Here is a 26,346-nt window from a genome sequence, read left to right on the forward strand (position 1 = left end):
ACAGACATGTTGCCCAGCCTGTACTGTGGTAGAGCCAGTCATTCTCAAACTAATTATTTTTTTCTTTCTGTACTGCGGATTGCAATTTTAAAAGACAATGCATTAAAACACTATTTCTCGCTTCCCGGTCTCACTTTTTCAATAGCTGTCCATAAATCACAAAAACAGAGTAATGACTGTATGAACTTTGATATATCATATTAACTTTTCTTTTTAACTAACATTTCAGAGAGGCTAAATAAGAAATATGTAGATTTTCTGAAGACCTGCTATAGATCAGAATCAGATTTTATGCAGGAGTTTTATTGATAGATATAAATCCCCTCTGCAGCCAATACAATACTTTTTGTTTAAGATTTCATCAACTCTATTATTGATCACTGCAATAGCAACTGAGTTAACTTGTAAATAAAAAATAAATATGGATTAACTTTGGAAACACACTTTATTATATGCACAAAAAAAGCCAAGATAAAAAATACTTTAGAAAGAGAAGAGATTTGCTTTGTGGATCTCAAACTCCAGTCTAATAGTTTAACCATTAGATGGCGCACTAGGAACTTGAATTGTTGAGCCAACCAGAAAGGAATGATGATGTAACCTCTGGGATGTCAGTCCCCATGTAAAACGCTGCTCAACCAGCTTCAGGAAATATCAGAACTACATAAAGGAGTCACACAGATCTGAAATAGCATCGCAAGGTACCAGCATTTTAAGTGAGTTGAGCAACTAGGAAAACAGAAATAGCTGATTAACACTGACAGGTATTGTTATAAAACATATATAGATGTGTTTCAGTCTTGAATGTAATATATTATGTTACATCTGCCCTTGCCTGCAAGTACTTCCCTCTGTACTGATGAGGGTGTCCCTTTTAGAGGAAATATGTAACTGCATATATTAAGTGGAGTTCTAACTGAGCAAACAAAGCATGGTGGACTCTAACACTGTATGTGTGGAGAATCTAGAGTAGAAAGTGACTTTAAAAGGCAAGTTTGACAGTGTGCTTGACTAATTTTATAAATGTAAACTTTTTTTTTTTTTTTTTTTTTAGTGCTCATGACAGCGGTAATGAAAGTTAACAGCTGCTTCAGCATTCCCGATTACCTTGCCTGACAGGTGCTGGCTTCCGATCATCACTCTGGTTCTCTGCAAAGTGTCGTCCCTGATAATAGGTTTGGTCTCTTCCAGTCATCGTGGTGGGCTATAACATACAAACAATAGTTGCTTTCAAGTTGCAATAATACAAATCAAATCTACAGCAATAATAGATTAATCAGTTATCCTGTGGTTGTAGAGGTCTTGTGATCTACAAATGGACCACAGCTCCTACTACTACTCCTGTCCACTCCACAAATCTGAAGACTTTTCATTATTTGGAATAAACTGTGAACTCTAGAAAGATGACTTCCTATAGGGTTGGTCAAAAAGTTGTTACACAAACACAGACTTTTGTTTAAACAGGCTGGTTATGCCATGGTTGATTCCCCGACATGTATTCTATAACAAAAGTTGCTCTCCAGCAAGATAGCAGAACTAATAGACTTTGATAAATGGCTGATTGTAAGCAGCGCCTAGCTGGAAAACTACACGTTACTGATGTTTCATGGGAAACTTTCTCAAACATTACTTTGCTGGAGATCATGGCCCTCAACTTCTCTGAAAGTGAGGAGGAGGCAGTACCCAATGATCCATGGAGGGACGACGCTTTACCAGATAAGAGGTTAGTTTGTCCAACCGAAATGGAGTGAAATTCCACAAAAGTCCACTTTGCAATGACATGTATAGACCCAGAGAAGTAAACTGCTGTGAAATTACTGAATAAATCAACTGTTAACTGACAAAAATAATAATAATTTGCTGCCACTGAAGGGAACTGTATCTGAACTATAACGATATTATAACTAGGGCTTCTGTTTTTCTGTTTTTATTAATTTCATTTTTCGGTGCTTTTTTTTTTTTTTTTTTAACTGTTTTCGAGTTTTATGTAAATAGTTTTTTTGGGGGGGCTTTTGCTTTTTATATATACTGTATGAAGTTATTGTTTTTGGTTACTTTAGTTTTTTTCTGTCACAGTATGTATGAACTCAACAGTACTTGCACACTTCAATTGTACCTTCTTTCCTTTGCTGTCTTCCACAACTAAATCCTTATGGACGCAGCCATATTCTTATGGGGGTTTCTGTGTTTATGCATTTCTTTTACATTTTGACACAATTTTAAATTCAGTTTTAAATTCCACAAGCGTGTAAATACTCCCTATGATTGAACTGTCCTATAGCTTTAAATCTCGAGAGCAAGAACAATCCTCAGCTTCTAGTAATTGTAATCTCGTTTTAAATCTTGCACGCGTATTACAATCCTCCACTAGAAATGTAGGCATGTGCTGCCACTCAGTAGTTGGGGTGGGTTTAAAGCATTCAGAACGAATCAATGCGAGATACAAGTCAGGAAGGAGGGGCATTGCACAACTCCACTGGGAAAGTTGTAAATGTAATCTACAGATACAACTTAATTAAACTGTATCGTAACTCCTACACTGGTAGATCTTTACTTTGTTAAGTGTGGCTTGATAGAAAACAGACCTGGGCGCCATCTGTAGGACATGCTGTTTGGTTCTTCATTCTAACATCGATAAATCCCCCCGGAGGTGGCATTTTCCCTGGAATGCTGTTGTAATATGGATGGTCTGTGGATTCCTCCTCCTCTTCCATCCATGCCTGTTCTTCTAACTTTAACATTCTGGATAAAAGCAAAATAAAAAATTAAAATGACCCCTCTATCATACATTATTGAAACAGCAGAGAGTATGATTTGGCTGGACCTTGGACCTTCTTTAGTGGCATCTTACTGTATCACATAATAGTCTTTTTTTTTTCCCCTCAGTGAAATATGATGCAACTTACAATGAATCTCTAAATGGAAGATTCAAGCATTATGGCTTCGCCATGTGAGTTCGGCACAATGTAATGCAAGAGTTACTGGCCTTTACTGCTTGACAAATATCAAGTGTTCACAATCAGTAAGAATCGAACCCTAAAAATGAAACCCTAAAAGAAATTAATTGATGACAATGAAGCAACATCATACTGCACTTTTTTGTGGGGCTACAACCTGTCCAAAAGTACTTGTTTGTAATGTTTTAAATCAACACCACCCACCTGTCCTGAAGTGTGGGGAGTTTGGAAGGACACTGCAGAAACTGCTTGAATCGAAGTTCAAACGCTTGCCCTATGGTACAAATGACATCCTGAGCCAAACCCTCACAGCATTCTAGAATATGGCACGCTGCAATAAATAAAGATGTGTTATAACATATGCATGTAGTAGTATTTTGTGATATAATGAAAACAAAATATGGCATTTTATTGGCCAGTCAATAGTTTAGGGTTAAAACTACATGCATAATATCCAGCAGAACCCCTCCCACCCCCTCGTAGTAGCAACGTATTACTATTATTATTTGTTTATTTAGCAGACGCCTTTATCCAAGGCGACTTACAGAGACTCGGGTGTGTGAACTATGCATCAGCTGCAGAGTCACTTACAACTATGTCTCACCCGAAAGATGGAGCACAAGGAGGTTAAGTGACTTGCTCAGGGTCACACAATGAGTCAGTGGCTGCAGTGGGATTTGAACCGGGGACCTCCTGGTTACAAGCCCTTTTCTTTAACCACTGGACCACACAGCCTCATTGGTTCCTCTTCTGCTACTTCAACAGATGGAATATTTTTCAGCATGGGGAATACTGAAATATCTTGGGCTTTGAACTTCCAATATTCCATCAGTGTGTAGGCTAGGTTCACTGTGCCTATACAGACTTTGACAGATTGATGCATTGTTTTGTTTGTTTTACAATTTTCCACAGCAGCGACTTTACACAATTCCCCTAGCCTATGGGATGAACTTGACTGACGTCTAAGGCAATCCAAACCCTACTGTAACTGAAATATCCAATACATTATTGAGAGAGAGAGAGAGAGAGAGAGAGAGAGAGAGAGAGAGAGAGAGAGAGAGAGAGAGAGAGAGAGAGAGAATAAAATCCCTTCGATTCATATGTCTTACCTCTGCGATTTACAGGATCTTTTGCTACATAAGCAACATAGTCAGTCGTGTCCTGCATTAAGAAATATAAATACACTAAGACAATAACGTATGTACCTTGCAACATTACTCAGCTATATTGGAACAAAGATTAATATTGTTATGATGTTTGGATGTAGACAGACAGGTGGAACTGCAGGTATAGTAAAAAGTCAAGGTATCAAAGACACACATATGTAGGCAAAAGTTTATTATATTAAGAAAGGATGCAATTGTTTAAAACAAGTAAATGCTAAATAAATACAAATCCTAAATGTTTTCATATTTTAATAAAATTAACTTTTTTTTAATAAGGATATCATTATTTCTTTCAATTAAGGTCATCATCATATATATGATGCTGATATATTGTACTTCATTCTATACCGTTATGTGAAGAGTAATGTACAACCTGAAATACTAGTCAAATATAAATTCTAAGGGGTCAAAAGTGGTTGATGGGTACCCCCTTTAATGTTAACCAACCTTTAACTAAAAAATGGTTTGTGCTGCGGACTTGTGGGAGGTGTCATTTTATTAGAAATCGCATGGCAAATCCAAAAAGATAAATTTAAAAGAAACCAAATGGAAGTTACACCTTAAAGTTTTTGGCCTTTGAAAACAACAAATCTCAATTATCAATCTAAACAATCTACCAATTGAAAAAATCTAAACCTAAACTGCCCCCCCCCCCCCCCCCAGGAAACCTGAATATACTGTATCTTCAGGTAACAAACATTTAATTTGAATCAGATGACATAAGTAAATGAATAAAACATCATAGTGGGGAAAAAAGTCAGCACCTTTTATTCCAGATGAACAATTACTTTTATGTGACATGGAGATGTTAATAGCTCTGCTATCATAGTAATGATGTTAATCAAGGTTTTGCACTCCAAGTCGAGCAGTTGCGGGCCGGTTCTGAACATTGCTGGTCTTTGAGGCTGTTGGGGCCTGGGGCGCAAGTTTGCCGCTGGTTTACGTACTGGAGGCGGTCGCTTGAGAAGCAGGCGAGCCAGCTCCTTAGTGGATTCCCACGTGCAGTGCGAGTGCTGCTGCAGCATCTCATCCACCGCGAGTTCAAACTGACCACTGACATTGACACACGGAGCAGGTTCTAGTTAAGCAGTACGCAGACACCTCTCTACGAGAGGGCGATAGGGAAGAGCGCTGAGCAGGAGTAAGGGATGCAGAGTGCTCTGTAGAGCTGCGGGATAGCCACTTCTCAAGCGTGCACTTGGAAATAGGGGCACAAAACTCGCAGAAGCTGTAATTAGCCAATACCTCCTTGGCATGCTCTGGAAGAGCACATGCCGTGCTTATCCTCAATAGGCTTTGCATGTCTCACAGGGATAGAACCCGGGTATGATGCAAGAAGCAAGCAATGCAGTGTACATATACTGTTGTACAGTTGTTGCCTCAAACTGCTTATAGATACCGATCAGGCAGGTCAAGACACGAGTGGGACCGGTTTGGTACCTGACCAGTGACTTGAGCACCTCGGTTGCGGGTTAGAACCAGATCGGTACCTGCAAGGTACCAGGTTGGTTCGTTACCGGTTTGGTGTATTTAACACTGGGTCGGTACTGGTTCAGGATCAGTGCGGTACTGGTTCTGAACCTGGTTGACACCAGCCTGGTTCAGTGGCTTTTGGACAGTGTAGGCACCGGTTCGTTGACTGTAGCACCGGATCGATCCCGGGTCGGTTCTGTGACTTTAGCAATGGGTCGGTACAGTACAGTCCCGGGTCAGTGACTTAAGCACCGAATTGGTACGGGTATGGTACTGGCCTGTGTGTAGAATCTGTAAAAGAACAGAAAAAACACACAAAAAGAAAATACTTTCTCAACAAAAATCAGTAATTAAATAATTACATAAATAATATAAAATGTCTTGTATGGTGCTAAAAAGCAAAAACGAGAATTAAAATAAGCTCCAGCTGGAGCTATGCAGCCTGGGAGGAGAGCACAAAGTCTGTCGACTTATGTTGCTGGATCCCTGGGAAGGAGTGACTCGAGCCGCTGGCTTCACGCGGGGCACAAGGCTGCAGCGGGACGTAACAAGCAACTGGCTGTAGTGCACACAATACACGTAATTAGTAAAACTATTACAATGATTAGTTTAAATATCACATATAATTTGTGTAAAAACACAACAAATGCAAAATATATACAGACAGAAGCAACAATGTACTTATCTGAACAAGGCTCTCCGATCAGGTCAGTCTTGAATGGAAAAATGGCGATGAGATTTGTGAGCGCAGTCTTGTTGTGCCCTCGAGGGCAGGCCATGACTGCGTCACTGGCTCAGACAGCAGCTTTGGCATATCATATTCAGGATTTGGGTCTTTAGCAAGTAAATACCCATATGTTAAGTAAATACCCATATGGTGTAAATCAGAGATGGTAGGTTGTAACTGGTTGGGTGATTTGTCACGGAATGGCCCATTAGTAAGTGTAGATAGAAAAGTATGCAATCTACAACACAAAGTAGCATAGGTATATATGTATAAATTGCTCAAGCTCTGTCAAGTTGGATGGGGACCGTTGGTGGACGCCAATTTTCAAGTCTTGCCACAGATTCTCAATCGGATTGAGGTCTGGGCTTTGACTGGGACATTCTAAGACATTCAGGTTCTTGTTTTTAAACCACTCCAGTGTAGCTTTGGCTGTGTGTTTAGGGTCATTGTCCTGCTGGAAGGTGAACCTCCGCCCCAATCCCAGGTCTCTTGCAGACTGAAACAGGTTTTCCTCTAGAATTTCCCTGTATTTGGCTCCATCCATCTTGCCCTCAATCCTGACCAGTTTCCCAGTCCCTGACGATGAAAAGCATCCCCATAACATGATGCTGCCACCACCATGCTTCACCGTGGGGATGGTGTTTTCAGGGTGATGAGCAGTGTTGGCTTTGCGCCACACATAGCTTTTTGTGCTAAGGCCAAAAAGTTCAATTTTGCTCTCATCAGACCAGAGAACCTTTTTCCACGTTTGCTGTGTCTCCCACATGTCTTTTGGCAAAATCCAAACAGGATTTGATATGGGTTTTTTTCAGCAATGGCTTTCTTCTCGCCACTCTTCCATAAAGCCCAGCTTTGTGGAGCGTCCGGGTTATAGTTGTCCCATGGACGGTTTCTCCCATCTCAGCTGTGGATCTCTCCAGCTCCTTCAGAGATACCATTGGCCTCTTGGTTGCTTCTCTGACTAATGCCCTCCTTACCTGGTCACTGAGTTTTGGTGGACGGCCTTCTCTAGGCAGAGTCGTGGTTGTGCCATATTCTTTCCATTTTTTAATAATGGATTTAACTGTGCTCCGGGGGATGTTGAAAGTTTGGGATATTTTTTTATAACCCAACCCTGATTGGTGCTTCTCCAGAACTTTATCCCGGACTTGTTTTGATAGCTCCTTGGTCTTCATGATGCTGTTTGTTTAGATATGCTCTCTAACAAACTCTGGGGCCTTCCAGAAACATTTAATCTGAGATCATGTGACACCTTAATTGCACACAGGTGGACTCCATTCAACTAATTATGTGACTTCTGAAGGCAATTGGTTGCACCAGAGCTTATTTAGGGATGTCACAGCAAAAGGGGTGAGTACTTATGCAAATCAAGACTTTTCAGTTTTTTATTTGTAAATAATTTTGAAAAATATGTAGAATTTTTTCCCCACTTCGACATTATGGACTATTTTGTGTAGATCAGTGACAAAAAATCCTAATTAAATCCATTTTAATTCCAGGTTGTAACACTACAAAATGTGGAAAAGTCCAAGGGGGGTGAATACTCATGCAAGGCACTGTACATCAATCACCATCTATCTATCAATCAAAATGTGTATGAACTGACAATTGTCAGATGTAGAAGATGTAGAATTTATGAAATGAAAAAGGCTACCAGGACACCAGGCCAAATCCCATTTCAGAATTTGTGGCTGTCTGTCATCAGCTCAAAAGCGAAGGAGTTTTATCACAGTCAATTGTAGCTCACTGAACAAGAGAGAGGAGCTGTTGTTTTTAACTGGATAAGATATACATCTATAGACCTGGGCTGCCTCCATTCATACTCAAGACAAACATACAGTTTAAGGTAATGTCTTACCGGATCACCACCAGATGCGAAGGAAATGGACTGCATATGGTGATTTGCTATAATCTGTTTGGATCAAAACCATAAACATGAAGCATCAATCACAAGTATTACTTTGCAGTAAAGAGCCTATAGAAAACACACCCAGGCATGTCAATCATCCAACATTAAACTATGTATTAAACTGTTGTACAGCTCTGTATTAAACTGTTGTATTTTTACAACCCTTACCCTTAACCCGTAGAAATCCACAGTGCCCTAAACTTACACCTATTGTCGCTGAACAAAGCTAAAGTATACAGAACAATTCCATGCAGTGAATTCTAGATACCCCAGAGTGCAAGGCACTTAGGATGCCCCAAGTTCGATATGTTTTGAAATAATCCTCCTTTAGGAAATGTAGGTGCCAACATGCAGGAACTGCAGAATGTGAGATCTGTGTGGGCCCATGGCACACTATATAAAGTTACATAAATAATTAGATTTCCACGTCAAATCAATGAAAGCGTGTTTGTATGTTATTCAAAGTCTCTTTAGGTTTTATTTAGTTTTTTTTATTTGAACAATTAATCTTTGGTGATTATTCAAGCACAAAATATATAGAGGGTTCTCCATGTACACTAATTGAGTAGTGTAGACATTTACATGAATCAGGGATGCTAAATGACTCACAAGATCCCAATAGGGGTTGAATTTGTTATTTGCGGACATCACATGTGAAATTAACATTTGTATTGTGTCACTTAAATACAAATACGTTTTTTTCAACAGCAATCAAATCTTATTAAAAGGACATAAATCTGTTAAAATAATTTCAGTAGACCAGTACAGTTATGTATAACCATCATGTAAATAAAATGTTTGTCCTGTATAAATGATGCTAATATTATAGTAAAAAGCATGTTTGATTTTTGACATTTGTTCCAAAGCTATTAATGCATAACATTTTTGCTCATTGCAGATATCTCGTAGCTGCATGCTCTACTTCAGAAGGTAATATGAAAGAGGAAAAAGGAGACATTGAAAACATTCGGATAAGATTTAAAACCGTACTTCAGATGAGACGTAAAACCGAGGTACTATTGTAAAATTGTTCACCCCCAGTCTGTGCAAGTCATTTTGGATAAAAGCGTCTACTAAATGACTAATTCACAAGCAAGTCATTGGAAAAGCAAGAGTTAGTTCTGTGAGGTTTACAAGAATACAACCCCCCAGAAGCTCAACACTTTAGCCTCTCTTCTTAGAAATCAGTCACTGCTTTTCCTATGACTCATGGGGCGGAAGTGCAGTAATGAAATATCTGCAAGGAGCGATAAATAAATATCTGTTAATTAAAAAAAAAAAAAATTATATATATATATATATATATATATATATATATATATATATATATATATATATATATATATATATATATATATATATATATATATATATATATATATATAAAAATAATCAAATACACCTTTCCAATTAAGTGTGCATATTTTTATATAGGGAAATGTGAAACCTTTGAATATACAGTGTATTAGGAAAAATAAAATAATGTTGTTAGATCTATGTACAGATACGGATAGGCAGCACCCTGCTGCACACACTATTCAAGGACTGAGATCTATTTTGATTGCTATGACTACAATTTTGTTCGTGGCTCACTGGAAAGAGAACAACAGAAGGGGCAGACATGTTTTTTGTTCACATAAACCAGTTTTCATAAATTTATTGAGATAACTTGCTAATTTCTTAAGTGGTTAAGCATGTCTAAATATTGAATTTGGGTTTTAAAACAATGACAAAATAAATCCTTACAGAAAATAGAGCAAGTGAATCCCACCTGTTTAGAGTCTGGCGTCATCAAGTTCAGGCTACTGGTGGAGATGTTCAGAGTGATGCTCATCCCTGCAAACTGAAGGTTGCTCTTTCCCAGAATGCTTGACAGAGCTTTACTTGGTGGCTATAGTGTAAAATGTAATATTTAAAAGCGTCATGTTTAAAGTTAATATAGCACAGCAACATCTTGCATTTTTTTTACAGACAACTAAAACTACTGCATCCTCTTGTTTTTTATTGTTTCAAATCTTCTAATTCGTTGCTCAGTTCAAGTGGTTAAAGTTTAGTATTGAACGTAAAAAATGTGACGACTTCCATGACAATAGTTGAGGGACAACGCATGTACAGTGGCTTTCAAAAGTATTCACCCCCCTTGGACTTTTCCACATTTTATTGTGTTACAACATGGAATCAAAATGGATTTAATTAGGAGTTTTTGCCACTGATCAACACAAAAAAAGTCCATAATGTCAAATTGAAAAATAAAATCTACAAATTGTTCTAAATTAATTACAAATACAAAACAGAAAATAATTGATTGCATAAGTATTCACCAGCTTTGCACATCTGGACACTGCAATTTTTGCCCATTCTTCTTTGCAAAATTGCTCAAGCTCCGTCAACCTTTGGTGAACAGCAATTTTCAACTCTTTCCACATATTCTCAATTGGATTGAGGCCCGGGCTTTGACTGGGCCACTCCAGGACATTGACCTTTTTGTTTTTAAGCCACTACAGTGTGGCTTTGGCTGTGTGTTTGGGGTCATTGTCCTGCTGGAAGATGAATCTTTTCCCAAATCCCAGGTCTCTTGCAGACTTCAGCAGGTTTTCCTCCAGGATTTCTCTGTACTTTGCTGCATCCATTTTGCCCTCTATCTTCACGAGCTTTCCAGGCCTTGACGCAGAGAAGCATCCCCATAGCATGATGCTGCCACCACCATGCTTCACGGTAGGGATGGTGTTCTCAGGATGATGTGCGGTGTTAGGCTTGCGCCAAACATAGCGCTTAGCATTGAGGCCATAAAGCTCTATTTTGGTCTCATCAGACCATAGAATCTTCTTCCACTTGGTCTGAGTCTCCCACATGCCTTCTGGCAAACTCAAGCCGAGATTTGTTGTGAGTTTTTTTCAACAATGGCTTTCTTTTTGCCACTCTCCCATAAAGGCCCGTTTTGTGAAGCACCCGGGCTATTGTTGCCGTATGCAGTGTCTCCCAGCTCAGCCGTGGAAGACTGTAACTCCTTTAGAGTTGCCATAGGCCTCTTGGTGGCCTCCCTGACTAGTGCCCTTCTCGTCCGGTTTTTGAGGACGGCCTGTTCTAGACAGATTCACAGTTGTGCCATATTCTCTCCATTTCTTAATAATGGACTTTACTGTGCTCCGGGGGATAGTCAATGCCTTGGAAATGTTCTTATATCCTACCCCTGATTGGTGCTTTTGAAGAACCTTATTCCGGATTTGCTTTGAATGTTCCTTCGTCTTTATGATGTAGTTTTTGTTAGGAAATGTACTAACCAACTATGGGTCCTCCCAGAGACAGGTGTATTTAACCTGAAATCATGTGAAACACCTTAATTGCACACAGGTAGACTCCATTCAACTAATTATGTGACTTCTAAAGACAATTGGTTGCACCAGAGCTTATTTAGGTGTGTCATAGCAAAGGGGGTGAATACTTATGCAAATCAATTATTTTCTGTTTTATATTTGTAATTAATTTAGAACAATTTGTAGATTTTATTTTTCACTTTGACATTATGGACTTTTTTGTGTTGATCAGTGGCAAAAACTCCTAATTAAATCCATTTTGATTCCATGTTGTAACACAATAAAATGTGGAAAAATCCAAAGGGGGTGAATACTTTTGAGAGCCACTGTATGTTTATTCTGTTAAACTACATACAGTACTGCAGCATACCACAAATGTGACTGCTGTTCAACAAAAAGCACTGTTATAATAAGGCAAATAACTTCTATCCCACTATATTACCATTTACACAAAAATACTGGCAAAATGCAGTACATCAAGTACATTTACTGTAAATTATATTTTAGATTAGATTAGTGTCAAAAGAAAAGCAGCATACCTTTTTTTTACGAAATGCTCCTTTGGCACCTGGGACAGCTTCACAGACCCGACTAATAGCTTCACTGGAAAACATGTAAAATCAGAATTCATAATATACCTTTTTATACTAATTATTTTCTTGACAGATTAGTGAAATACAGTAAAAATGCTGGCACAGGGAATTAACCATTAAGGTGTTACATCCATCCCTGCCAATAATCACAGGTGGAATGTGGCCATTCTCCAATTAGGTAATTGTGCTAATTGGGAATGGCCACATGTATACAAAGAGAGAGAAACCCCTTGCTGGATGTGGTGTTAAGAGAAGAGAAGTCAGTGAAGGAGGCGCCCAGCCTGACTTCTGTAAGTGTTTATATTGTATCCTTGTTGGTTTTATAATTAACTCTTTATTTTGGCCCTTGTGCCCTGTTTGTTTGTTTGTTTGTTTGTTGTTCTGTTCATTAATAAAGAAAAGAGCTGCAATATACTAATTTAAATATTAAATATTTGGTGCGTCTTCTTTGCTGCGCGATCACTAGCATTGCAACATTGTTCAAATAAATAGTGGAAGATGAGTTGTGGTTTGCAGCAGCAGAGGGTGCCTGAAGGATAACGTCTATACACACAAGGGTGCAAGAATCAAAATCACATTATTTTAGTTACATGTAAACTTCATCTGTACAACGCATTCTGTTCCATCTTCATTTTACCTGGTGGGGCATCATACAATAGCCCCTCGCTAAACCAGACATGTTTGTCTGACACACATACATTTATAGTGCTCAATGCATTTTAAATACATTTTAAAATTTTGAAATAACACAAATGTGTTTTGGGTAGGCTATACATTACATTATGTAAAAATATACAGTACATCTGTACAGTAGGCCTATACAGTACAGTAGTAAAATTAAATGAATACCTAGCGCACTTCCTTTTTACTTTAGCCTGTAGGCTACTGGAAACACAAAATAAACCATGCTGCTGCATTGTACACATTGGTGCACAATGCAAATAAAAGATTATATTTAATTGAAATTAAATGATTTTAGCTGGGTTTTATTATTATTATTATTATTATTATTATTAACTTGGCCTACTTAGTAGCCTAGACAATTAACACAAAACAGATCATGGCCCTATACAGATGCTCAGAATGAGCTGGAGCCGGAGCAGGTTGCAGCTCATGTGTGCAGTCCACTGCTCCCAGCACGCTGGGAAAACAAGAAATGTCATAGAAATTTGTTTTCAAGGCTTGCAAGTAAAGTACACCCTGCCTTTAGTGAAAATTAGGTACTTGGGGTGTTCGCCTCAAAAATGCACAAGAAAGTGTACTGGGAAATGCCAGCAACAGCTGTGACTGTTTTGCACTCCTCCACCCTATTTTTACTAATATATGCACAATGCCCATAATTACATATTCATCCAAGGATGAACCGCAAAGAAAAACTGTTGCCGCAAAGCATTCCCTAAAAAGTCACTAACAGCATTGCACATGTTTAGTACATTTCACCATAGACTTCCGATTCGTTTGGAACTGGTTTGCGACTATCGCGACAGGCGCAACACTTTAGTACATCTAGCCATAAGTGTTTTCTCTAAAACAGTAAAATCACTCATAAACATGTAATCCAAAATTTCAGTTAGTTACTATCATGTATAACCCAGGTTAAAGGTGTACTTGCTAACCTTTTAAACATTATTTTGCTTTTGCTTTAGTGTTATGTTTACTTTTCTACTGTTCATTGTGAACTTCTGCTCTTAACAACCTTGGAAGACTGTTAAGGAAGCTTATTAGACTTCAATTGTTCCACCAGCACAGAATAGCAAAGCAGGCATACTGGCATGTTACAGCTAGACACAGTACTTTCATGTGCCATGAATAAGTGTGAGCATGAGCTTTTCAGCAACCACGCTAAGCTTCAAATACAACCAAGTTCACCCATATTTATTTTTTATTTACAAGATAACTCCATTGCTAATGCAACTGCAAACTTAACTACACAATGACTGAAATGAAACTGGAGAAGTGCACAGGAGATTTATTATTTCCTTAGCTAGAACCACTTTAAGGAGAAATTACTCTTTCAGTGATATTTAAATGAAAACAGATTTGTTTGCCTTCTTATGAACATTTTATGAATTACAAAAATAGGGTTACACTGCATTATAATACATACTCTGAGATGATGATGATCAAAAGGTATCATTTAAATTGGGTCTTACCTTGTAATTTGTGTTCTTGTGTTAAAGTCTAGCGATCTCATTGAGCGTAAAACTTCTATACATCCCAAATACTGCAAGAAAAGCAATATGTTAATCCTGCTGCATTTTACAATACCTTTTTACGTAATTACCTAAAATATACTTACAATTGACAATTCAGTTATAATAAACAAAGCAAATGTCTGAATACTGTTGGTATGCCATTTTGTTTACATTATATACACAAATGAATGAATTTCAGCTACAGTGCTTTAAGCATTTAAGGTTAACCGTGAATGTAACATGCAAAAAAAAAAACCCATGTAATCCCCTATTAGTTGGGAAGAGGGTTTTTACGAAATACAAACTGATACCATAAACGGAGGGCACGTGCCTCCATGTATATTTTATCGTTAGGCCCTTACTGACCAGGAGGATTAAGTGAAATGTGGAAATTGAGTCATGTTGAGTTTGGTTTTGCAAAACTAAAATACCAGTGTTCTGAAATTGTGTGGGCTCTTAAAGCTTTGCTGGCTAACCTGTTGTTTATCCAAGTCCAAAACACACATGTTTGATGAACTTGATTGCTTTAACAAACCTGAATCATTTTAAGCTTTATTTATTTTCAACTTTACCTACTGTAGATATTATAGTATGTTGTCTTGAGGGAGGGGATTTAATAGTTTACATAGCCAGAGAAATGCCTCAGTGAATGTGACTAAGCAGTGACTAGAAATGGCAACAGAGAAAATTCAACACTGACATGACAAGAGGAAGATGTCGGTGCAAAAGGGCCATTCATAATTTTACCTACATTTCAGATAACAAAAAAGCATCACATTTTTGTATCTTTATGTAAAGTGTATGACAAAGTTCAAATATAAAATGCAAAGCAGACTGATAGACGTGAGTACATTTAAAAACCAAAAATCAACACTGCAGTGACAACATAATAATAATAATACAATATAATAATAATAATAATAATAATAATAATAATAATAATAATAATAATAATAATAATAATAATAATAATAATAATAATAATAAACGTATGTATAACTAAAAACAGTAATTCAGGAGAATCAAAAATATCATATAAGTTTAAATATATCCACCTTTTAAAAAAAAACAGGTTGCTTTGTGCTGTGTTATTGTTAAAGCTGTGAAAGCTAAATGGATAAAAGGCATAACACATACAACTACCTTTATCCTTCACAGATGAGTGCAGTATTTTTCAGTAACCAGAACAAAAAAATCAATTGTTCTTTCAATAACATGTATGCGGTTATTTTTTCCTTCCATGTTACTTGCACTGTTTATACTGTGCGAGGGTCTGAGGAATGCTACTGTTTATGCAGTAGTACATGCTCTGTACAGTATGAGAACTTCATTTTTAATAGAAGTTAAATACTTTTTTGGAGGGGTTGTTTTAGAGTAGTGGTTTGGTATTAATCTGTAACCTGTTTCTTTCTCCCACCATTGTGAAGCTGTACTATATGTAGTGAAGTAATTACTTTACATAATTACAGTATGTTCGCTGTGCATGCAACTTGTGCACATGGAGAATCGTTATTAAATTTTTATGCAACGTATATTAGAGACAACATCAATGTTTTATACAAATTGTGAACACTGTATGTAAAATAACCACTGATAATTTCATTATCAGTGGTTATTCTGGGCTTTACAATGCTAAGCTATGCTTTATTACACTTTTACTGTGGTACACTTTTATAATAACTTTAAGACTTCTGGGTCTAAGGTCTGCTTTTCATGCTTTCCTTTCATTAAGCATTATAATACCTGCTAGCCTACTCAGCTTGCCAAAAAAACTACCTGTGCTTTTATTCTCACACTTAAAAAAAAAAAAAAAAAAATCCTTTTTTTCATAAAAATCAAATGCACAGAGTTAAAAATGTGTGATGCTATTTATTTTATTTTAGTGCAGCACAAGCAGCTCAAGATTTTGTGCTGAAGTACACAAAAAAAAGAGAAATCACACGTTTCAGTGAACTTTCAACTGCTAACTCCACCTGCTTCATAATATTATCATAAAGAGTGGTTTGGCATGCAAGCCAAAAAACAAAAAAAGCAAAACACAATTACGTCAGTGAAAAACATAGTTTTCCTGAAACTCCCTGGCAGCCAACGTAACACAGGTAGAACTGAGCAAATCTGACTGCATGCTTTGTTTTAGTTAAAACTCGAGCAGCTTGATTTTCAATGTACTGAAGATGGGCTGACTAACACATTTGTAGTAGAACCAGTAATGCAATAATGGCAACGGCATGGATCACACATAGAAAGACAATTTCAAGACAAGCAAAATACAATAAAATAAACCTTGGTAATACTGTGAACCGGGCCTTAGAAATAATATCTCGATATAAATAATAATAATAATAATAATAATAATAATAATAATAATAATAATAATAATAATACCCAAATTTCAGACCAGCTATTTAGCTGATCTCATGTCTTCCAAGAGCCGTGTTAAAAGGAGGGATATTTATTAAGCGGTGCCAAGAACCAAAAAAGCATACTTATCAGAACAAGCCTATAGCATTGGGAGTCTCCAGCACTGACCTGGAAACCCTCTTTATGAAGGCAAATAATTTAACCCAAGAGTAACATGTAACCGACAAAAGGGTCTTGTATAAAACCCTGAGGAACACCAAAGGAAATTGTGACAGAGAAAAACAAATACTGTTTGTCAAATATTATTTGATCCAACAGACAGCAATAGCAGATATTCCTATGAATCTCTCAACAATCATACATAACACAGTTAATAGGAAATTAAGCAGATAATAAATGTAGTATTAAGACAATATAGATGTAGCCTATGTTTTCTCGTTATATGTAATGTTAATTTTTTTAATCATTTGCCTTACCCCAGTTTCACTGAAATTTAGCGTCAGTGCTCAGAAACACAGAACAATGCTGACTGAACAGGTGCTAAATTCCTACATTAAGGTTATTGACAAGGTAAATGAACTACAGTATAGGTTACACAAATTATTTTTCAAATAAATCACTTATATTGTTACGCCTTCGCTTTGTTTGCAGAATTACTCGGTTGTGCTAATGAAAATGGCGGTTATTAAAATAAATAACAGAACAACATATATTTCTGGTAGTGTTCTTAGCTCCTGTGAAAAGACAAGTGTTATTTTATCAACCCGATTTTATATTAGATCACCATGATTCATCTAATTAATATTTTAAGCGGCATGTACTGTAACAAAATGAGCACACATAAATACATGTAATTTTAAGATGCATATATAATCTACTGTTGATCTAAAATGTTTAACATACAGGATACATTACACATGTTAAAATAAAATAAGGATGTATTATGCTTTTGATTTGAAAAACATTATACAGACGAATGTATCCTGTATGACATAGCTCAAACATAGTTCCAATTCTTTACAGTAAAATAAAAACTAGCAGAAAAAAATAAAATCCTAAATCGGCCATCAGTTTGTGATGCTGCTGTGCCCAAGATGGCATGTAGTTATTACAGTGTTTCACAACAGCCGCAGTGTGACTACAGTACATTAAATAGAAAAGCACTATTTGTTGAAGTGAGGAATAAAAAAAAAGTACATGGTCTGGAATGCCTTTTTCATCACTTACACAAAATATTTATATTAAAACCAAATAAATGCATATTGGTACCGTAATAAAAAAAAAACAGCATAGTTAACAAGATACAACAGATAATGTACTAAACTATGTGCAAATAAAAAAATAATAATCTAGCGTTGATTGTACAAACTCAGCTTCACATACACACAATTGTACAATGCTCATGACAAATGGCTGTAGTGACTGTCAATTACCATTTGTCTCATTTAACTAATGGTGCACGGAGTATATGGCAAGGCACATGGCACTAATTAAAAACGCTGGAAGCGAATCACGCATTGAACTCAACATACAGCTGCAAGGTATCTCAGAAATGCTTTTCTGCAATATAGTACATATTCAATGTATTGACTGGATGCTTCAAATGCACTGTAGCTCTGGCGCTACAGTAACTGTGTTTAATGGTGTGGGAACTATACTCGAGGCACTGCCTTTCTTTATGTAAGGGTTGCCATTGAAAATGTAGGTTGTTAAGGAAGACGAGCTCTGACAGGATGAGAACCTAGCTTTATCTGAGCATTTGTAATTTACATTTAAAAATGAGTGGTTTGCTTTTGTGTGTTGGAAATGTAATTGAAAGAAAATAAATGTGCAAATGTAAGCATTTTACACACTGTAGGCTATTAAGCAATACTGCAGACTCACTTACATTTGTATTATTCAGATAAACAAAGCATGTGAATTAGGATGTCCGCTACCATTGATCATTTATTTCACATTGTCCTGGAGCTGAAAAATGTTGCGATTCACCGTTTAAGCCAAGATACTATTTCTTCATTATGTTTATATGAAATGTCCAATTCAGTCACAAAATAAATGTCCCCTTTAAAAATAAGAGCTATTTTTAAACAGACAACATGATAACAAAACGCTGTATATTACTGAAACAGGAAAGCGAATGGCTACATGGTGCTTAATACAGTAGCACAGCAACAGACTTTTTAAAATTCTTAAGATACAGTTCTTCACATTTTGTAATTCTAAGCTCACAATAAGTTATTCTTTGTTTATATATTTAATAACATTGTGTTTTCATAGGCGTGATAGATATTAAAGTGTACTGTATATTGTCTTGAAAAATTTCAACTTCAGTGAAAATACAGACCCGCCACATCTGGGATCTTTCTCTCTGCATTTTCTTAGAAATAGGAAGGTAGTCAGATAAATAACATTATATACAGCTTAAATCTATCTATGCATAAAGATGTATTATAAATATCAAGCAAAATATTCAGAGTTCTTACAAAACGATTAATGGAGCAAAGAAAATGTTGTATATTTTTCTTTTTTTCTATTGCCTCTTCTGTGTGAAAAAGGGGGCCCCCAGCTAGTGAAAGGAAATATTGATACCATATACATCTGCAGTACATAGGTATCTGCTGTCCATGGTCATATTTCCATGGAACAATATACATGGGAAATGTAAAAAAAAAAAGTAAAAAAAAAAAAAATTATATATTATATTAATTAATTTTTTTTTTTAATATATATATATTTTTTTTTTAAATATATATATATATATATATATATATATAAATATATATGTGTGTGTGTGTGTGTGTGTAAAATATTCCTGAATGCAAGAAGCAGAATGAATGATGAACAGAAATTAAAGGGTTAAGTATTTATTTTCCCCAAAACAGGCAGACTAGACTGAACCCATGTTCTATTGTTGACCCCCTCAGCTTCCTAAATTATTTAAATGCCATTTTCTAACAACAAAGGGCATGCAGCCTTAGTCCCCTTTTGATTTTTATAATAATGAAACCATTTTCATTGGGGGGGAAAAGAGAGAATGGAACAGAACAGAACAGAACAGAAACAGACCAACCTTTACAATGTACGTCACGCCAGGTCCTAGGATCTTCTCATTCGAGTGCAGCCATCCTCTGGAGGGTTTATTGACAACACTGCCACTCTGATTCCAATCTTCGCCTCCCAGGTGCATTTCCTCTAACTTGGTCTTTTTCCCCGTGCTCATTTTGCTCAGGTCCTGCTGTGAACACAGAGGGGTAGAGGCAGGGTTACATGTGTTGTCTACAGCACCTGCTGTTGTGCTCGGAGTACTTGAGCTGCCTTGCAGCTTGGAGACAGCAAGGTCTTTCACTGCAGAGGAGAGGTTTTTGATGCCCGAAAGGCTGCCTGTGCCGGAGAATTTCAAGTGGGACACTTTGTGGATGAGGGTGCAGAGGGTGGTGGGTGCATCCTCCTGGTCGGCATGTAGAACCTCAGCCGAGGTCGGGTAGGGGGGTGCAGCGGAGGTCTCGGGGGCAGCTGAGACCTTAGTCTTCATGGAAAGACTGTGGAGAAGCTCATCAACGGATGTCACTGACTCATTCCTGAAGCGGTTGTATTTGGTACGGTGAAGCATGCCCTTCTATCAGGTTTCCTGCATATGTACTGGCAGATCCGATGCCAACCTACAGAGTGGCTGCTCTAACATAGCAGATGCCTCACATCAGCAGCAAGCACTGGGAGGTGACTTTTTGTAGAACCACGGATGAAATTCAAAGAGGCGACACAAAAGAAAAGGAAAAAGAGAATCCACAAAAAAAAGAGAAAGGGAGAAAAAGAAATGTAAAAAAACAGCAAGGATGCTTCCACGGCTGGTGTCCAGACGGAAATGTAGAACAGTATTCTGTGACAGAGATCTCTGGTCCTGCTAGAGCTGCCAAGCCGCTCACAGCTAAAGCATGAGTCACACAACTGAGAAGACCCTTTTCAACAAAAGGCTCACTGAACACTGCAAATCACTTCCTGTAGCAAAAAAAAAAAAATCCACCCACTTACAGCACACTAGAACCAATCAATTCTCAAATTTTCCTTTCCAATCTTCCAGGACTGATATTTCCTTTTTACTGCACGAATGCTTTTTTTTCACAGAAAGTAAAAAAGCTCTAATCATCAGCAAATTATTTTTCATCAGAATTATTCCATTTGCTTGCTTTTACATTACAGTGCAATTCTGTCTTGCAGATCCAGCTGCCTGTGAACATCTTTTGCACTGCACCACACAGCTGTGATATAGATGCTTAAATCCCTGCATATGCCCTGAAGGATTAAATGACATGATAAACCAGAGGCTGGAAAAAATATATCTAAAACAGTATAATCTATATAAAACAGTAATCTTTTACTGTATCATTTTATACAAAAAAATCTATATTTTTTTTAACAATGTGTTAGATTGCATGGCCAAGTAATAGTGAAATATGCTCCTACAAAAACTGAACCATATCTATTGTTAATTTTATACATTTTGAATAACTATATTTAAAAAAAAAAAAAAAACAAACACACACACATGCTCAATAAGCTGGCTTACTGTTTTTCTGCAAGGTAAAGGGAACATTGAACACATTGCTGAGCTGCAAATAAAAACATTTATTGGGTTATTTTTATTTCATGACGACTTCCCATTGGCAGAATAATTTACACTTGTTAATACTGTAAATGTATTTTAGGAGTCATAATTTGAGCTCAGTGAATCTAAATGAATGCCTACTGATGTTATTAGGAGTCATTTAGATTAAATAGCCACTGATCTAGTTTCTCTTCATTTATTTTAAATTACCAGTAATACTGTATGTTTCATGTAAATGCTTCCCGTTATATTCCAAAGTCAATATTTACAGCCATTTTCAGTAACAAAACAAAAAACAGAAGCTCATTTCTTTAATTCATGTGTTTAAAAAAAACTCCAGCATTTAATTATCCTGCTGAACAAAAAAACAACAACACACAAACACAAAAAAAGCCCAATGAACACACATGCTTAAAATAGAAAACAAATTATAATTTTATAAGACATTATACAGTCTATATTTAGATCCAACGATTAATGAAAATTTCCAGAGGAAAGGGTCTCTGGTGATCGACAGTCATTCATAAGAGCTCACTAATCCTGCCTCAGCTTTCGCACTGCAGTATTTTATATTATCTTGTCAAAAGCTTGCCTGACTACAAATAGCACGATCAGACCTTATATAGCAGAAAGGAAGAAATATATATATAAGCATACAATAAAAGATGTAAGACATGACATATAAGCAGCAGAGAGAACAACATTAAAATGTGAATGAAAATATTGTTTTTTTATGTGAATGAAATGGCTGGCTCGCATACCAATGTTTCTGTGAATGAAGCAGGGCCTTGCAGCCTCTGCAAGGCAATCCCTTGGGTGCAAATGGTTTTATCCAATAAGAAAGGACCTGGATGAGTCATTCAGGGAAGGCTAGCAGAGTAGTGGAAGAATCCATTTCTCATACAGGTGAATACATTTTCTACCAAATTAAATAAAAATATATAGATTTTGAGTGTTTCTCGAAGATAATTTCTTTTTCACCACATATTACATTTTAACAACCTCAGCATTGGAAGCAGCAGTAAGCAGCAGGTTAGTGTCATTAATGTGATCAATGTATTTCACCAATGCATCTCTAATTTCACTGATTCATTCATATGAAGAATAGCAAATTGAATATACAGATTCTTTGTTTGGCTCCCTGAGTGCTCTGAATGTCAATTGACATACTGAAAAATTACAGCAGATTTGTCCTAGTTAATGATATTCATAATTTCTGAAATACTGAAATATTTAACCACTGCATGCTGCCTGCTAAATTATTTTCCAACCCTGTACAAAAGGCAGAGCAGAATGTTGTTCTAAATGAACCAAATACATATTTCACTAAAATCTAATCTTAACCCGGTAAAGTTTGAAAAAAAAAAAAAATCTAAATTAACACCTTAATGTCAAACCTAATTGCATGTCCAGAACCCCCAAAATGGCATTTTATAAAATAAAACAAAAACTTTGTCATAATGTAAAGGCATGGCAAACCTGATCGAACGGTTTGTATTCATGTGAAAAAGATTGAATTTTACCTAGGGAATCTTACGTACCAAGTATGAAGCCAATACTGTATCTCAAAGCACTAGGGGGGCAAATATTCAAAGGTCTTGAGAATTTTCTCATCTTTCTCGTAACTCTGCTTGCGCTGCAAATGTTTTGCGTAAAATCACAAGTGAAATCTAAAAGAGCTGCAGAGAAACTGCAATTATCGCGGCGCAGCAGCTATGAAAGTTAAAAATTTAATTAAATGTTTTGCTCTCAAATGCGTTTTCTTACCATTCTCAACACAGTTTTATCCATTCTGCAAGTTCTTGCTTGCGCTAAACAGAGACAGTCCACTGCCAGGGACATTTCATTACTTTACCAATTACATGCCATAAAGATGATGCTGGCTGCGAAAGAAGGACTGCGACTCTATTGTCGTTTTTTATACACAAATAAAATAAGCTTACTTGATTTGAAAAACGTCTTGAAAGATACAAGCAAATTAGTTTGATTGAATGAGTAGTACACAACAAGCTTCAATATGAAAGCTGAACATTAATTTAAAAAAACAACAAGTTTTTAATGAAAACATATATTGTAGCCTACTTCACTAGTGACAACTGGCTTGTTATTTTTAAATACCACTGCTTCCGATTATACTACTGCTTTACAACAGGAACAACATGTTATTTAGGGTTAGTGTTGAACTTAAACGCATTCATGCCTGCCTGTACCCCTACCCCCACACAGGAACATTGCCTGCTAACTTCCCCTATTCAAAAAAATATATAAAACCAATAACGGTCCGGTTCCTTTTTTCAATGAATAGAATTTAATTAATGCAGAATAAAAACAAACCTAGCCTAAACAAAATTGTATTTATTTATTTATTTATAAATGTATTTATATATTGCAATCTCCACAAACTGTGGGTTCTGTTGCATTCACAGCACTGAAAATGTTAGATATAGCTAGATATTACTACAGCGAGGACCATGGGTCAAACCAATGTTTGTGTAGGGTGCGTGTTTGGTTTTTTTTTTGTTTTGTTTTTATCAATGTCGGCCTTCTGGAGTCATCTGAATGTCTTTCCACTTTTTATTTCATTTTAAACCGTTTAAATGCCAAACCTTAACAAAACATAGAATAATAGTGCATATACACAGAGCAAAAAAAGTGGATGGGCAAAATACATAGTTGTTTTTTGTGGGTTGTAGTACTATATAGAGGGAGTCAGAGAAAAAATGACACCAAACTTAGGTGCTTCTTTCATTTGTTTGGTGTGCTAGGTAATCAAACATGCAATCTTCAGGTGTGAAAAAGTTATTGCCCCCCCCCCCCCCTAGTTAACTCAACCCAATTATAGGGATAATTAGGGTCAGCTGTTTGAGTACTTTGGTTAACAACCAGGCCTGATTTGGGCCAGCCCTGCCCAATATAAATCTGACTAACTTTGGCCCTTACCATCAGAGTGAAGTTGTCAGCACACATGTTCTAGAGGCACATCATGTCACGAACAAAATAAATTCCTGAAGACCTCCGGAAAAAAGTTGTTGATGCCTATCAGTCTGGAAAGGGTTACAAAGCCATTTCTAATGCTCTGGGGCTCCACCGAACCACAGGCAAAGCCATATTGTCCAAATGAAGAAAGTTTGGGACAGTAGTGAATCTTCCCAGGAGTGGCAGTCCTGCCAAAATATCTCCAAGAGCAAGGCGTAAAATCGACCAGGAAGTCACAAAGAACAACATCCAGGGATCTGCAGGCCTCTCTCGCCTCGGCGAAGGTCAATGTTCATGACTCCACCATCAGAAAGACACTGGGCAAAAATGGGATTCATGGCAGAGTAGCAAGGCGGAAACCATTGCTCACTAAGGAGAACATGAATGCTCATCTCAAGTTTGCCAAAAAGCACCTGAATGATCCTCAAGAGTTCTGGAACAATGTTCTATGGACAGATGAGTCAAAAGTGGAACTTTTTGGCTGACATGGGCCCCGTTATGTCTGGCAAAAACCAAACACTGCATTCCACAGTAAGAACCTCATACCAACGGTCAAGCATGGTGGTGGTAGTGTCATGGTTGGGGGATGCTTTGCTGCATCAGGACCTGGACGCCTTGCCATCATTGAAGGAACTATGAATTCTACTCTGTATCAGAGAATTCTACAGGAGAATGTCAGGCCATCCGTCCATGAGCTAAAGCTGAAGCGCAGCTCTGTCCGTGAGCTAAAGCTGAAGCGCAGCTCTGTCCGTGAGCTAAAGCTGAAGCGCAGCTCTGTCCGTGAGCTAAAGCTGAAGCGCAGCTCTGTCCGTGAGCTAAAGCTGAAGCGCAGAACAAGAAATGTAAAGTTTTGGAATGGCCTAGTCAAAGTCCAGACCTAAACCCCATTGAGATGTTGTGGCAGGATCTGAAACAAGCAGTTCATGCTCGAAAACCCACAAATGTCATTGAGTTGAAGCAGTTCTGCATGGAGGAGTGGGCCAAAATTCCTCCACAGCGCTGTGAGAGACTAATCAATAACTACAGGAAGCGTTTGGTTGCAGTTATTGCTGCTAAAGCTGTAACCAGTTATTGAGTCTAAGGGGGTGATTACTTTTTCACCAGGGGCATTGGGTGTTGCATAACTTTCTTTAATAAATAAATGAAATATGTATCAAATTTTTGTGTTATTTGTTCACTCAGGGTCCCTTTTATCTAATATTAGGTTTTGGTTGAAGACCTGATAACATTCAGTGTCAAAAATATGCAAAAATGCAGAAAATCAGACAGAGGGCAAATACTTTTTCACGGCACTAATATATATATATGTATAATACCTGACTAACACTAGTACGTACAATACTCTCGAGTAAACGTGTTATGATTTTGAATGTGCTCCTCTTAAGAACGGTATTATTGTCCTTGCTTGTGCCCCAGCACCTGTTTCTTTACAAATTAAGCACTGGTAATTAGTATTGTTTAAAATAAACCACAGATAAATTAAATGTATGAGTTGGAAATAAACCAAAATGTTTATTGGTTATTATGTTTAACCCAAGTATAAATCGACTAAGGACTTCTTCAGTAGACAAGTCAAGGAATGTTATACGTTGTCTGTATATTCTGACTGCGCGATATTTCCTCATTTTCTGTTGCTCTGTTAGCATTTGCAAATATAGCTGTCTAAAAGCCATGTTCACTCTTTAACTAGAAACAGAGATTGTCCTGAAATACTCCCTGCGAAAGTGTAACCAGTCTTAAGAGATTTCCATGCAACATAGTGATTTGCGAGCAAATTAGCTTTTGAATTTTAGCTCGTGGTGGTGAACTTGTGGGATTATTCATGATACCTCCCCCAAATTTGAGGGAAAAGCACTTGCGAGAGAACAACTCACAAACCCATTTTTTCCAACACAGCAACTATTTTGAATCTCACTCAAAAGCACAACTTTTTTTCGCAAAAAGGAAAAAAAGGAAAAAGAATCTCTACAACTCCCCTTGCAACACACACAGGGCGTTTGCATATTTGGCACTAGGTCTTTTATTATCTGGAAACCAAAGTTACATGACCACAATATGGCAGTCATCACAGG

The 26,346-nt window shown here is 37.1% G+C and overlaps 1 protein-coding gene across 7 annotated transcripts in view; it reads right to left on the reverse strand.

Moving 5' to 3' along the window:
• LOC117962916 (SHC-transforming protein 3-like) overlaps positions 1-26,346 on the reverse strand; it is a 45,922-nt gene that overhangs the window by 7,444 nt on the left and 12,132 nt on the right. For 3 of the 7 annotated variants that reach the window (XM_058992080.1, XM_058992091.1, XM_058992070.1), the window contains 9 exons: positions 19,766-19,930; positions 14,293-14,363; positions 12,086-12,149; positions 10,004-10,123; positions 8,182-8,235; positions 4,067-4,118; positions 3,162-3,288; positions 2,586-2,742; positions 1,108-1,204 (listed from right to left, as the gene is read on the reverse strand). In XM_058992080.1, the coding sequence (XP_058848063.1) occupies positions 1,108-1,204; positions 2,586-2,742; positions 3,162-3,288; positions 4,067-4,118; positions 8,182-8,235; positions 10,004-10,123; positions 12,086-12,149; positions 14,293-14,363; positions 19,766-19,915 (892 nt within the window). In that variant the 5' untranslated portion in view covers positions 19,916-19,930. Of the gene's footprint in view, positions 1-1,107; positions 1,205-2,585; positions 2,743-3,161; positions 3,289-4,066; positions 4,119-8,181; positions 8,236-10,003; positions 10,124-12,085; positions 12,150-14,292; positions 14,364-19,765; positions 20,632-26,346 lie in introns of those variants that run through there. The other 4 variants (XM_058992098.1, XM_058992062.1, XM_058992055.1 and 1 more) reach the window with 4 other exon arrangements.

Source organism: Acipenser ruthenus, chromosome 2 (assembly GCF_902713425.1).
Source record: "Acipenser ruthenus chromosome 2, fAciRut3.2 maternal haplotype, whole genome shotgun sequence".
Taxonomy (NCBI): domain Eukaryota; kingdom Metazoa; phylum Chordata; class Actinopteri; order Acipenseriformes; family Acipenseridae; genus Acipenser; species Acipenser ruthenus.